The sequence below is a fragment of the Rhinoderma darwinii genome, chromosome 9 (assembly GCF_050947455.1).
Source record: "Rhinoderma darwinii isolate aRhiDar2 chromosome 9, aRhiDar2.hap1, whole genome shotgun sequence".
Classification (NCBI taxonomy): domain Eukaryota; kingdom Metazoa; phylum Chordata; class Amphibia; order Anura; family Rhinodermatidae; genus Rhinoderma; species Rhinoderma darwinii.
The window spans coordinates 2,090,117-2,103,882 of NC_134695.1; the positions used below are offsets into that span (position 1 = coordinate 2,090,117).

The 13,766-nt window shown below is 45.8% G+C and overlaps 1 protein-coding gene across 1 annotated transcript in view; it reads left to right on the plus strand.

The window, feature by feature from the left end:
- Positions 1-13,766, plus strand: part of LOC142660238 (solute carrier family 22 member 6-A-like) — a 65,438-nt gene that overhangs the window by 12,921 nt on the left and 38,751 nt on the right. Inside the window, exon 4 of the mRNA XM_075836821.1 lies at positions 3,015-3,183. Within this exon, the coding sequence (XP_075692936.1) occupies positions 3,015-3,183 (169 nt within the window). The remainder of the gene's footprint in view (positions 1-3,014; positions 3,184-13,766) is intronic.

The following is a 13,766-nucleotide window of genomic DNA, read 5'->3' on the forward strand; positions in this document are numbered from 1 at the left end:
AGATAAAAAGGTACAGAAGTGGAATATTCCCATTAGAAAACATTTTTATTTGTTTATTTTTTATTTTTGTTGTGAAAGGGAAATTTTAGAGCAGAGAATTCTGTGCAGTGTATATGTGTATGTATAGATATGTATATAAAGAAGAAGAATCAGTTTGTAAGTTTTAGTTACTGACCAGTGTGAACGTTTAAAATAAATCTGTCATTGTTAATGTTCTCCTTCAAGTTAATTATCTTATTAAGATCAATTACTGATTAGGCTATGAAAAGCTTGTTCTTCACAGGAAGAGTCCAACTGGGAGCGGAAGGCGTGGGAACCAGATTCTAACAGAATGTGGACAGATAAAGGAAGGTAAACCGGTACCACCCAAGGCACTCTTGATGGCTTTTGCATTGATGGTGTATGACCTCACATATGCCCCAAGACTGCAAGGATCGATTTGGTAAGATCTAATTGGTATGTCCCAGGTTTTTACAGCTGTTGCTGCTAAATTCTGTTAGAGCTGTTTGATTTGCCTACAGAACAGTCCTGGCAGACCGGTGCCAACCTTATCATACCCGCCTCCCACGAAGAGAACCGACCTTGAGAGGCCTTCCCAGGTAGAACGAACCAGATTAGAGTAAGAAAAATAGGTTTAAGACGCTTGTCAGATAAACATGTGGAATCTGTGTATCTTTCTGTGAGGTGGAGATGTTCCAGGCAATCAGCTGAGATCAAGGTACAAATCCTGCTGAAAAAGTATCACCAAGTGCAAATGAAATGTACCCAATAATTACACATCTTCTAGGTGCCCTGTCCATTGTAACAGAGAAGTTTTTCCTTTATATAAAGGTGTTTGATGTCATTTAGGGGCCTGACATTATTGTATGTACTTAGAACAACGTTTATAGTGTATGCGGATGATGTTATCACCAGATTAGTATTTATTTTAACAATTGACAAGAGTTGGGGGTCCCCAGCAAGTGCCAGTAAATATGAACTAAAAGACTTTTAACACGATGAACTTTATCACTGAGATGCGGCAGGCACAGCCTGAGCCAGTACAACGCGTTTATCATGAACTGACGGCAGTGTCCCAATTCTAAGCGGCCGCCCAGACAAGTAACTTGCCAGAGGAAGAGTACAGATGCGGAGGGTTTGATAGTCACAATACAACTCCACTAATCCGCCTACGTGGGATCTCACCCCAGACTCACAACATGAGGTGCTATGTACAGCCTGATGACGTAAACTAAAGGAGACGGTGTCGGACAGATGAGAAGGACCAAACCAAGTCCTGAGGACATCAGCAAAGTAAAGACCAAAGACCTGAGTGAATCCGTCAGCAGGATCAAGTGTTTTGATAATTAAGTGACCAGGAGGGGGTAATAATAACTCCCCCACTGGACACCAACGTAGTCTGACTCCACAATTGTGTGGGTTACCCTGAGGGTGACAGTCAGTGAAGAGCAGAAGACAGGAGAAGAAGAAGACGATGGTGTACAGGACTGGCAATGAACTGATGGGACCCGAGACCTGAGGGTGATAGCATGAGATTGGTGATAGCATTATGTTATTAGCTGAGGCCCTATTGTTTATAATGTCTGAGGTTTATAATTATAATGTGTGTAAATATGCCGCGGTGCTGCAAATTACAATCTGAGGAGTTTTATGTGAAGGTGTGAGGTGAAGGTCACTGTGCTGCCCATGACCTGTCATATCTGCAGGGGTAAAGTCCCATTAGGACAGTAAGTGAGAGTGCGACAGTTGTTACCATTAATAAAATGTAGACTGGATTAATATATATATATTACAACCAGCAGTGGTTTGTAGATTATATCAAGACAACCATCCTGTATCCAGAGGAGAATAGGGAAAGTTAGGACCACTCCGACACCTTAGAAGTCCAGGTACAAAGGGGGGTTACTCATCAGGAGTAGCTCGTCTCAAGCTGGTGAAGAAATCCAAAACCCCTACCCGCCTGGTTCGAGTGGTCAGTGGTAGGTTGCTAGGCAAGACTCAGGGATAGAATAATATTTTTAGGGGGGACTGTCAGGGATCATTACTATGTATATTGTCTGAAAAATATTATCCTCACACATATGTATATACATTTCAGTTCTTTGTGTAATATACTGATATATATAACAAGTTCTTTGTTCATGTCGGACACACCTATGGAAGACACCGCCCCCTGGAATGCAAAGAGGAGTGTGCAGAAGAATGTATAGGAAAAGTTACAGCTGGGGAGCGAATAGAATTTAAGCAAGTCACACATCTATAGGGAGGGGCATGTGTCTTTTCTGTGTGTGTTTCTTTGTTCTGAATAAAGTTCAGTTCCTCCTGGCTGACATTGAAGCTGTACCTCAGACATTTGTGTGGTGTACTTCTCTCCAGGCATGCCTTCAGCTTTCAATTTACAAAGGTGGTTATTCGGTGTGAAATACGGACCTGACACTTATAGTATCAATTTTTACAAAAATAGTTGTACGGTTAAAAAAGTAATTTTTATTTTTTTCACATTAATTTTGGCTAACTTTTTTCCTTAAATGGATATTACGGTTTTTAGCAAATAAATGTTATTTTTCATATAATAAAACGTTATACCGTTTTACAACATATTTTATGCAACAATTCCTCCTCTTCAATATCTCTGCAAATGGAAATTTCAGTGGATAAAAAAATTGTACTGGTTATTGTTTCAGATCTGTGGCTTGTAACGAGCTGCGCAGCGATGTATCACATTAAAAGGACAGATTTTTATTTCCTTAGAGTAAACAATGAAAGTTCCTATTGAATGATGGCAAGCAGAGATATTAAAAATCATTAGAAATGAATACAAGTATATTGGAAATGTGTATGATTCTTTTTATTATACAAAGAATAACATTTATTTTCTGAAATTGAATATCCCTTTAAATAAATTAAAAAGGAATTCAGGAACTGTATTATGCGTTTCATTTTCTCCTTATCTAATATTACATTGTGTTTGAAGACAAGGAAGCATTCAGCCTTTTATTCATTTTCTCTTGAAGGTCTAGAATGGACACCACCCAAAGGACGAACTGTGGTTGGCACACTTTTTGCTTATGGTTTTACATGTGGACAGCTTTTTCTGGCAGGGATTGCATATGGAATTCGGGACTGGCGGTGGCTTCAGTTCAGTGTTTCAGCACCGTATTACATCTTCTTCTTGACCTCCTGGTAAGGATATACATTCAATAAATGGGAGCTGGTATTGTTTCTTAGTGAAGATAAGCAAACATGTCAAAATTCTGATGGAAAATGGCCACTCACTTAAATGGGTAGCATATAATACCACCTTTCCCCTTCTGCCACTAAGGCTACTTTCAGGCGAGCGTAATAAGATTTTTTTTTGTGCCATATTATGGATGCAATGCACAGACCTCCCGTGGTACATCAGTAAGCTGTTGGGTCTCACAGAACCAAGATTAGTTTTCACAGTGACGAGGTTACAGTATGGGGAAATTTTGTGGTTGCTAAGGGAGTACAGTAAAGTAAGGAAGACTAAGCTGCAAACGCTTCTATACAGTTAAAGTGCTTTCTCAAGGATAAACTATATAAAAAAAAAAAAAACACCTTCGCTGATCGTATTTATAGTGCTGACGCTACTCTCTAAATACCTGAATCTTCCTATAATATATAAGCTAAGACTTGTGTGAACCTAAAAAAAATATGAAAAATGTGTTTGTTTTTTTTACTGTAATTGGTAAATTAACATCTACATAATTTTTATTAAAGTGTATGGATTTAAAACGCTATGGGGGAGATTTATTAGAAATGGTGCATTGGAAAAGTAAACAGTTACCCATAGTAACCAGTCAGATTCCAGCTCTCATTTTCCAAGGTCCTCTTTTGAATGAAAGCTGCATTGTGATTGGTTGTCATGGGCAATTGAACTACATTTTTTTTGCACCAGTTTTGAAAAACCTTCCCCCTGTGTGTCATGCAAAAAAAAAACGGACTACCTAGAGGCATCGCTGGGGCTTAGCAAAGGAGGGGCAAAACACATCTGGGGCCCCCTAATGCATGTTTGCATACAGAGGCGCATCTGGCGTGGTCAGGCCTATGTAAACAGCGTTGTTTTCTGTGATACCCTGTTTCTATAAGCTTCCGTAGAAGTGAATGGGTGTTACATAAACAGCGTAGCATAGCGGTCTGTGCTGTTTACTTAATTCCATTTACAGTATAGTGCCTCCCCGCACAGTATAATGCCCCCATAGTAGCCCCCGCACAATATAATAAACCAATAAACCCCTTTAGGGGCCCCCACTCAGTATAATGCCCCCATAGTGACCATCAGGGCCGCCATGAGGAATTTCTGGGCCCCATACATCCAAGATGTCTGCCCCCCTTCCATTACCGGGGTTGGGCAATGGAAAGTGTGGCTCTCACGTTTGTACATTATACGCATTAACTGATTTAGGTGCTGATGTCAATTACAGTGAATGAAACTATGGAGCAGGCAGTAACTGGTTAATGCTCTGGATTTTGTTCTATTTAGCCAAAACGTATCCCACTGAGTGGCATAATGTGGGATACGTCGCCCGGGAAATGGCCATGTGGAAAATCCTGAAGTCACTGTCCATAAATGGACAGTGTTGTCAGGGGCTTTCCCAGGGTTGGAGTCCCTGGGCAGAGCTTCTACTAGCGCTCTGCCCAGGGACTCTGGCTTTGCAAAGCCGGAGTCCACAGCCAGAGATTCCAGCCCTTGAGTATCCCCTGACGTCACTTTACATATATGCTCTGTCTGGGGACTCCGGCATTGGGAAGCTCCTGACGTCAGTCCACATATTAATGTCAGGAGCGGTATACGTTTTTTTGTGGAATCTCTCAGGATGGAATAGCAAACTCTACTATGCTATTCCATCCTTCAAAAATAAAGCAAACTGACGTATACCAGCCTGATGGAGGCTAAAAGGACAGAATGGAGCCCTATGAGTTATCGTTTATGTTGTTTATAGTGTACGCTAGGAGATTTTCTCTACAATAAATGTGGAGCAATAACACGATGTGAAGGGGGCGTTAAGAGGGGGAAGCACTTGTGAGGATATAAGGAGCACTAACTTTCTTAAGTTGCCATTAAAGTCCAATGTGTTTTTTCGTAGCAAAAATCTGAGGATTACACTTGGATTTCTGCCGCAGATGTGCCATAAGCGTGTAGCTGATCCGCACGAGAATTAGTCCCATTGTCATTCAAAAGTTGCTTATCCTCGGCTTTTCCGTGCAAAATAAGTCGCATGCTTCTTATTGCTGTGGTGGATTTATTTTCATGGTGCGGACAAATATAAATGTGGAAACATTTTCGCAGCACGTGAACTGGGTTGCGGAAACCTCATATGCATGGGATGCAGATTGTCTTTGAAATCTGTATAAACTCCAACACGTGTGAACGGGGCCTTAGGATGAGTTAAACCTCTGTTAGGCCAAATGCACACGATGCATATTACGTGCAGATTTGCCACATGTATTTTCGTGCAGCAGATCCGCAGTGTAATACATTACCAGCAAAGTAAATGAGAGCTCAAGAAATCTCATCTACACATCGCAGATTTTTTTTGCATATAAATTGACCTGCGGTGCGTATTTTAAAATCTGCAGCAATTTATTTTGCGTTTCCGCTTGCAAATTGTATCTGACCAGTTTAAAAAAAAAAAAAATAACAAGCCCACAGCATAAAACCTGCACCTAAGAATGCACTATTAGGGCTTGTCCACACGTTACGGAAGTGCTGCGTTTTTTCCGTCCGGAATTGTGGACGGAAAATACGTATCAAAATACAGTAGCACCAAAGTGGGTGTGATGTAACAAATCTCATCCACACGCTGCGGAAAAATTCTGACCAGAAATTGACCTGTGGTGCGTATTTTTCAGACCTCAGCATGTTACTTCCTGCTGCGGAAAGTGGACTGAGTTGCTGCATTTTTCAACGGAGATGTCACCATCCCCCAACATTGTGAAAAATGCAGCAAAATATGCACCGTTTTCTGCAGTAAAAAATGCAGGAAATGGTGCGTTTTTCTGCAGCTTTACCCACGGCTTTGATGCAGATTTTCTGCACCAAATTCCTCAACGTGTACGTGTAGCCTTAGGCTGGGTTCACACGACCATGTAACGTCCGTAAAGTACGGAACGTATTTCGGCCGGAAGACCCGGACCGAACACAGTGCAGGGAGCCGGGCTCCTAGCATCATAGTTATGTACGATGCTAGGAGTCCCTGCCTCGCTGCAGGACAACTGTCCCGTACTGAAAACATGATTACAGTACGGGACAGTTGTCCGGCAGCGAGGCAGGGACTCCTAGCATCGTACAGAAGTATGATACTAGGAGCCCGGCTCCCTACACTGTGTTCGGACGTAATTAGTGTGTGTGCACATACCCTAACAGATTTTGCTAGGGATTTGCAGCAACCCTTTGCATTGTAAGGGTATGTTCACACTGCCTATTTTCAGCCGTAAACAACCCGAAAAACTGCTAAAAATACGGAGGCTGGACGCCCCCAAAAATCTGCTGATTTATTTCAATGGGAAAAAAGGTGTTTTGTTCCCACGGGGCATTTTTTTACGCGGCTGTTTGTAAAAACAGTGCGTAAAAAAAAACCCGTAAAAAAGAAGTGCATGTCCCGTCTTGAAAAGTTTTTGGAGCTGTTTTTCATTCTCTAAATAGAAAAACAGCTTCAAAAACGGCTGTAAAGAACGCATCACAAAATGATAGATGCATAAAAAAAACGGCTGAAAATCAGGGGCTGTTTTCCCTTGAAAAGCTCCGTATTTTACGGACGTTTTTTGTTTGCTGTGTGAACATACCGTAAAGAGTAAAATACGTTCAAATTCTGCAACATAATAGGCATGCTGCTGATTTAATAATCAGCAGCACATTCTAAATTTTGCATGGGGTTTTAAAGGGAATGTGTTGCCAGAAAAACATGTTTTTTTTTTAAAAATTAAACATTTAGTGTGTGGGTGATTAAACATTGTTCAAATTTTTTTTATTTTTTTCGCGAGTCAGGAAATATTATAAATTATTCCTAATTTATAATACTACCCATTTTTGGTCACTAGATGGAGCTAGTTCCCAAAATTGCTGCATTGCAACATTGGGTTAAAAGCCCTCGCTCTAGTGAGCTCTCAGCATCCCCCCCTCCTTTATCCTGGCTAGTGCCGGGATAAACGAGGGGTTTGAAAGGTTTAACCTCCTACACTGTGTGTCGCCATTTTTTGAGGTAACCCACAGTGTAGTAGGTTTACATACAGTAGTAAACACACACAAACACTAACATACATTGAAATCTCTTACCTGCTCCTGCCGCCGCGGCTCCCTCCGGCCCGTCCGCTCCGTTTGCTGCCGCTGTTCCATGTGCACAAGTCCGGAAGCCGCGACCGGAAGTAGTAATATTACTGTCCGGCCGCGACTTCCGGTCCACAGGAAAATGGCGCCGGACGGCGCCAATTTTGAACAGGACTGTGTGGGAGCGGCGCATGCGCAGTTCCCACACAGACGCCGTACACGGCAGTCAATGGGACGGGAGCCGTTCGCAGTCTCTATGGGACTGTGGCTGCCGTATTCCATGTCTGTGTGTGTCGTTAATCGACACACACAGAAATGGAACAAAAAATGGCAGCCCCCATAGGGAAGAAAAAGTGTAAAAATAAGAAACAGTAAAACACAAACACACAAATGAATATAAACGTTTTTATTAAAGCACTAACATCTTTAACATATAAAAAAATTATTTGTGATGACACTGTTCCTTTAAAAATGAGTTAGGGCTTATTCAGATGAACGTGTTATATGTCAGTGTGACGGCCGTTGTTTTTACAGCCGTCACATGGTTGCATGTATTTCCATGGGGCTGTTTACACAGTTGTTGTTTTAACGGACCGTGTAAGGGGCCGTGAAAAAATAGTACATGTCCCATTTATGTCTGTTTTTACAGATCCCTCAATAGACTCAAGCCTATGAGGGATCCGTGAGAATGGGTCCCACACTGGTGCAAATTGGCCATTTTGCACACGTTCGTGAACATTTGTAGTGAATTTTCAGTGCGCAATCCGCACAAGAAATAGGAGACAAATCCGCCACTTCTGAAGTGGCCTTGATGAAACATCTATGTTCGGTCCGTTTTATATGGACCGTATGTCGGCAGTATTTCCCGGAACGACCACAGTTCAGGGAGCCGGGCTCCTAGCATCATAGTTATCTATAAAGCTAGGGGTCCCTGTCTCTCGGCAGGAATACTGTCCCCGATCCTGTACTGAAAACATGATTACAGTACGGGACAGTTTTCCAGCGGAGAGACAGGGACACCTAGCGTCATAGATAACTATGTTGCTAGGAGCCCGGCTCCCTGAACTGTGGTTGGTCCGAGAAATATGGCCGATACACGGTCCATATAAAACGGGCCGAGCACGGCCATCTGAATAAGGCCTTAGTCTATTTACACAGTGCGGTCAAATCACATTATTTTGCAAAATGGCAACAAAAATGTGATTTTACCGCACTTTGACTATAGCCTAACAGCACTGTTTTACCATGTGTTGTACCCTTTTTTTAATGCAATTTTCATAATCGCGGCACACATCACGTGGTTTTGCCGTGATTTTTAAAAAACGCTGCAAAACTGCACCATTTTTTGTGGAATCAAAAATCGCGGCAAAAAAAACGCTAGGAAAACAATTTTAACATACTTTATATAATCAAGTTATATATAATGAAGTGGGGTCAGGAGGAATGGGAAGCAGGATGGAGAGAGGGACACACTCACCAGCCTGCAGGTCCAGTCCGCGGTGTAGAGATGGAGCTGGCGGGGGGCAGGATCTCTCCACACGGAGCTTCTACATGCTGAATCTTCCCCTACTGTAAGTCCTCTCAGTGCCCCAGCGCTATTTACTTTAGAGTAAGGAACGGGCCCTATTACATTGCAGGGTCCGTTCCTTTCTCCAAGTGACTAACGCTGGGGCCCCCAATGAAATGTGTAAAGTTGCTGAGAAGCGACGGGCCCCTATTTTTCATCATTCTGGCCGGGCCCCTGATGGCAGTACCAGCTGTTCATAGCGGCCCTGGTGCCCATCATACAGTATAATGCTCTTATAGTGCCTTCCCACACAGGATAATGCCCCCATAGCTTGCCCTCACACAGTAGAATTCCCCTATAGCTCCTCCCACACAGTATAATTCCCCTATAGCTGTCGCCACACAGTATAATGCATTTATAGCTGCCCCCACACAGAATAATGCCCTGAAAGCTGCCCCACACAGTATAATGCCCCTATTGTTTCCCCCACATAGCTACCCCCACACAGGATAATAACCCTATAGTGCCTCACACACAGTATATTGCCCCCACACCTGCCCCCATACAGTATAATTGTAAAGGATCTGCTAGGCACAACTTCTGTGTATACGCCCATAGGTAATCAGTCTGCACCTGAGTCTATGTCTCTGAGACTGACTCCATCTTCCACCACTCAGGATGGCAGGCTTAGGAGCGGGAGAGCCGATCGCAGCCTGGCCAGACGGAGCTAGCTCCCGCCCTCTGTCTATTTATACCTGCCTTTCCTGTTCCTCCTTTGCTTGTGATTCTTCTCGTGTGGTTTCCTGGCCCAGCTACAGCTTCTAACTATTTGATCCTGCTCCACACTGACCCTGGCTTACTGACTACTCTCCTGCTCTGCGTTTGGTACCTCGTTCACTCCTGGTTTGACTCGGCTCGTTCACCACTCTTGTTGCTCACGGTGTTGCCGTGGGCAACTGCCCCATTTCTCTTAGCTTTGTGTACCCTTGTCTGTTTGTCTCGTGCACTTACTGAGCGTAGGGACCGCTGCCCAGTTGTACCCCGTCGCCTAGGGCGGGTCGTTGCAAGTAGGCAGAGACAGAGTGGCGAGTAGATTAGGGCTCACTTGTCCGTTTCCCTATCACCATCATTACAATAATGCCCTATAGTGCCTAACAAAAAAATAAAATAAACTCCCCTAAACCCATTTCCATGACAAGTGGAGGAGATCCCTCCACTACTCCACCCTATGCAGTGTGTGGCTCCTTGCTCCAGCACTGGATTCAACTGTATCTGCATCCTGAGGCCGCAGATACAGTTGAGACAAGGACACACCACTGCTGGGGGACCGCCCAGCCCACCCATGGGTCCCACCATATCAGAGGCCCCAGGGCCACCGAACCCCTGCTAGTTATGCCTTTGGGACTACCGTAATAAATAAGAAGTTATAGCTGTAAAGGCTGTACATGCATAAAATTACTAAACAAAGTCTGTTTGGTTGCTTAGTCTCACACTACATTGTCTGTACCCCTTTTTACATTGAAGCCCATCTGGCGATCAGCTGCAGGAGAAGTTCAGCTGAATATCCTTGTAGTGTTACATGCCGCTCATTTAAATGAATAGCCGACCATGTATTATATGGATGGGCAGAGTCCACTAGAGACACTCCACCCTGGCTAAGAAAGGGGTACCCCTCTCTATAACGTTTATATGTCCTCAAAGGGGATATGGTAAGGTTTAGTTGTGAGATAACCCTTTAATGGTATTTTACACTTTATTCTAATACACTACATCACCAAAGAGTTCAATGCTATTATTAAAACCATATTTTCTGTTTCAATATGTCTTTATTAAACAGTTGAGACATCAGAAAATATATGTGAACAGTTCTACTCGCAGGTAGAAGTAAATAGTTAGTTTCAAATAATAATTAAATCGTTAATTCCTATAAGTTTTAACATTTTGAGAAAATGGGATTCAAAATAATATAGATAATAAAAGAAAGGTAAATAAAATAAATGTTGTGAAGAACGTATACAGGTCATAAAGAAAAAATAAAATGTATACAACAGACAACGTATGAGCTCCCACTAGAAAGGGAGAGGTACGGCATATACAGAGTTATTCCAACACATCCAATCTGTACAGAAGCGGTCATGTCTTTGTATGCTACAGGCATAAATATATTCATATCAATCAAGAAGAGGCCGTACTGCAGACCAAAAATAAAATAAGGGGAGGCCTCCATGACTGAAATAGATGGGAGGGACTCAGAGTTGGCTGGCCTATGTGAGATTAGGTTAAGGATAGGAGGAGGGCTTGGGGGATTAGGGGTGGGGATTGAAGGGGATGTACCTGTTTCCTGTTGTGCTCTTCCCTCTCTTCACCAGGACACAGAAGCAGAAGCATGTCTTACATCCCTGCTGCATCTGACGAGGAGGCGATGGAGCTGCTGCGGGCCGCGGCAGCCTCTCAGGGTCCTGGATGGTTTGGAGCACGAGTGGCGACGCTGCTGCAGGGACAAGCGGGCGCTCCGGTCCAGGAGCGGGCAGAGTCGTCCGGAGCTGGCGTGGAGCGCTCCACCATGCCGGGGGTCTCGGGGCTGCTGGAGCAGGCCGAGGTACAGGACCGGCGTGCCAGGGGGACGGGCAGGAGAAGAGGAGAGCCCGTTTCCCCCGTGACTCAGGCCAGGGCTGGCACTCCCGGCACGACGCCCGCACGGCTGAGTCCGGAAGACATCCCGCGGGCGCGGCGGCGCAAGAGGAGCCCCTCAGTGGACCCTTCAGGCCAGACCCCAGGGCGGCCTGCCGCTGCTCTTTCGTCTGGTCCTGGGAGGAATCCCAAAACGCGGCAGCGCCCGGCAGCGGCGAGGAGGATGCGGCCTTCACTACCGGCCACACCCCCGCCTTCTTCTGTACGTGGCGGAAGGGCAACGGCGAACCTGCATGGTGATGTGCCAGCCAGAGAGTCGGCTCATGGTGACGACGAGCGGGCAGTGGAGGTGGACGCGAACAGAGGACGCAGGATGAGGTCGGTGGTTCAAGTGCCAGGGACGGAACAGCGTGGAGCTGGTTCAGCAGGACGGATGAGGCAAGAACTGGAGCTCGGCCAATTGGATGATGCGATGTCGCCCCCCCCTTTTCCCCGTGCACACACTGCCAATGCGGACAGCGCCAGAGGGAGTCCAGAGCATTGGAGGACGGTGAGCGGCGGGCCTCTGCACGTGGACATGGGGGTCCGGCTGACGGGTTCACAGCCCCTGGGCAGCCTGGTGAGTTGACACCTACGTTACCTTTTCCAGCTTTATTGATGTCGGGTATCGGCGTAGAGGGTGTCGCGTCGGCTGGCGTCACGGCGGAGTCGGGGGCCCCGGGGTTACAGGCGGGTGCAGGGGGGGATAGTTTGGCGGGGTTAGTGGGTTGTTTAAAGGTGTTGGTGGGGCAGCTAGGCGGTTTCCCTACCCAAGAACCGGCAGGCGTGGCGCCGGCCGCGGTGTGGGGGGGCAGTAGTGGTAGCGCTCCGGTTTTTCAAACCGGAGGGGGGTTAACCGCGGGGGCAGCGGTTGCAGTGGCGGCGGCGGTTCAAACAGACTTGCCAAAGGAAGTGGATAGGGTGCGTCTGGATGATCGCGCACGCGGGGAGGTTTACGTTTGTTACGAGGGCCCGTTAGGGGCGCATTTGAAGCAGGAGGTAAAGGAAAGAATTTGGAAAGATGAGTATGTGGAGATCTTTTCCCTGCTTCCGCTGGAGAAGTTTAAGTTGGATAAGGTGAAGCGGGATGAAACAAAAAAGGAGGAGGAAGAAAAGAGACGGTACAGGTTGATTCCAAAAACATACGTCAATTGGATGCAGGCTTTTGCAATTTTGGCGAGTGTTATTGGAGAAAAGGCGCCGGATAATTGTTCCGGCTTGTTTTGTTATTTGGATGCGGTGGGGGAGGCACATCGTGTTTATGGGGGCCAGGCTTAGCTTCGTTACGATGAACAGTTTCGGCAGCGGAAGGCGGTGCGGCCAAATATACGGTGGGATCATAAGGACATAGCCTTATGTTTGAAAGTGACGGCACTTTATAAGCAGGGGTAGTCCTTTCCCGGGAGCGGGAACGCAGCAGGAACTTCCGGCGGAACTAGTCAGGCCTCAGGTTCCAAATTTGGGACGTGTTGGCAGTTCAATGAGGGGCAGTGTAAATTTGGAGCAGCGTGTAAATTCAAGCATGTGTGCTCACACTGCAGCGGGCAGTCGCATGGAGCGTCCAAATGTTTTAAAAAGGGTAAACGACAGGGGGGAGCCAGCGGTGCGTCTGGTTATGGGGGAGACTCCGGTGAAGCTCATAAAGATGGCCCCCTTTCTAAGTAAATACCCCAATAAGGAGGGGGCGCGGTTGATTAGTTTAGGTTTTGGTTTCGGTTTCGTTATTCCACCCCCTTCGCATGAGGTCCGTTTCACGCGGCGCAACCTTAAGTCGGCATATCAGCATGCGGGGGTAGTCTCGGAGAAACTACGGAAAGAAATTGATCTGGGCAGAATGGCGGGCCCTTTTAGCACGATCCCAGTTCCGGGTTTGGTGGTGTCGCCGTTAGGGGTGGTTCCGAAACGGGAATGTAACAAATTCCGGCTCATTCAGCATTTGTCCTTCCCAAAAGGGGCGTCGGTTAATGATGGCATCGACCCGGATCTCTGTTCCGTGGTTTATACGTCGTTTGATGCGGCGGTTGCGTTGGTACGTGGTTACGGAAGAGGAGCTCTGATGGCGAAAACCGATATTCAAGCGGCGTTCCGTTTATTGCCGGTCCATCCGGACAACCAGCGGTTGTTGGGATGTTATTGGGAAGGGGGGTACTACATTGATCGCTGCCTTCCCATGGGTTGTTCGTTGTCGTGCGCGTATTTTGAGGTTTTTAGTTCTTTTTTTGGAATGGGTAGTTAGGGAGGTCGCCGGGGTGGAGTCAGTTATTCACTATCTCGACGATTTCTTGTGTGTTGGCCCGTCGC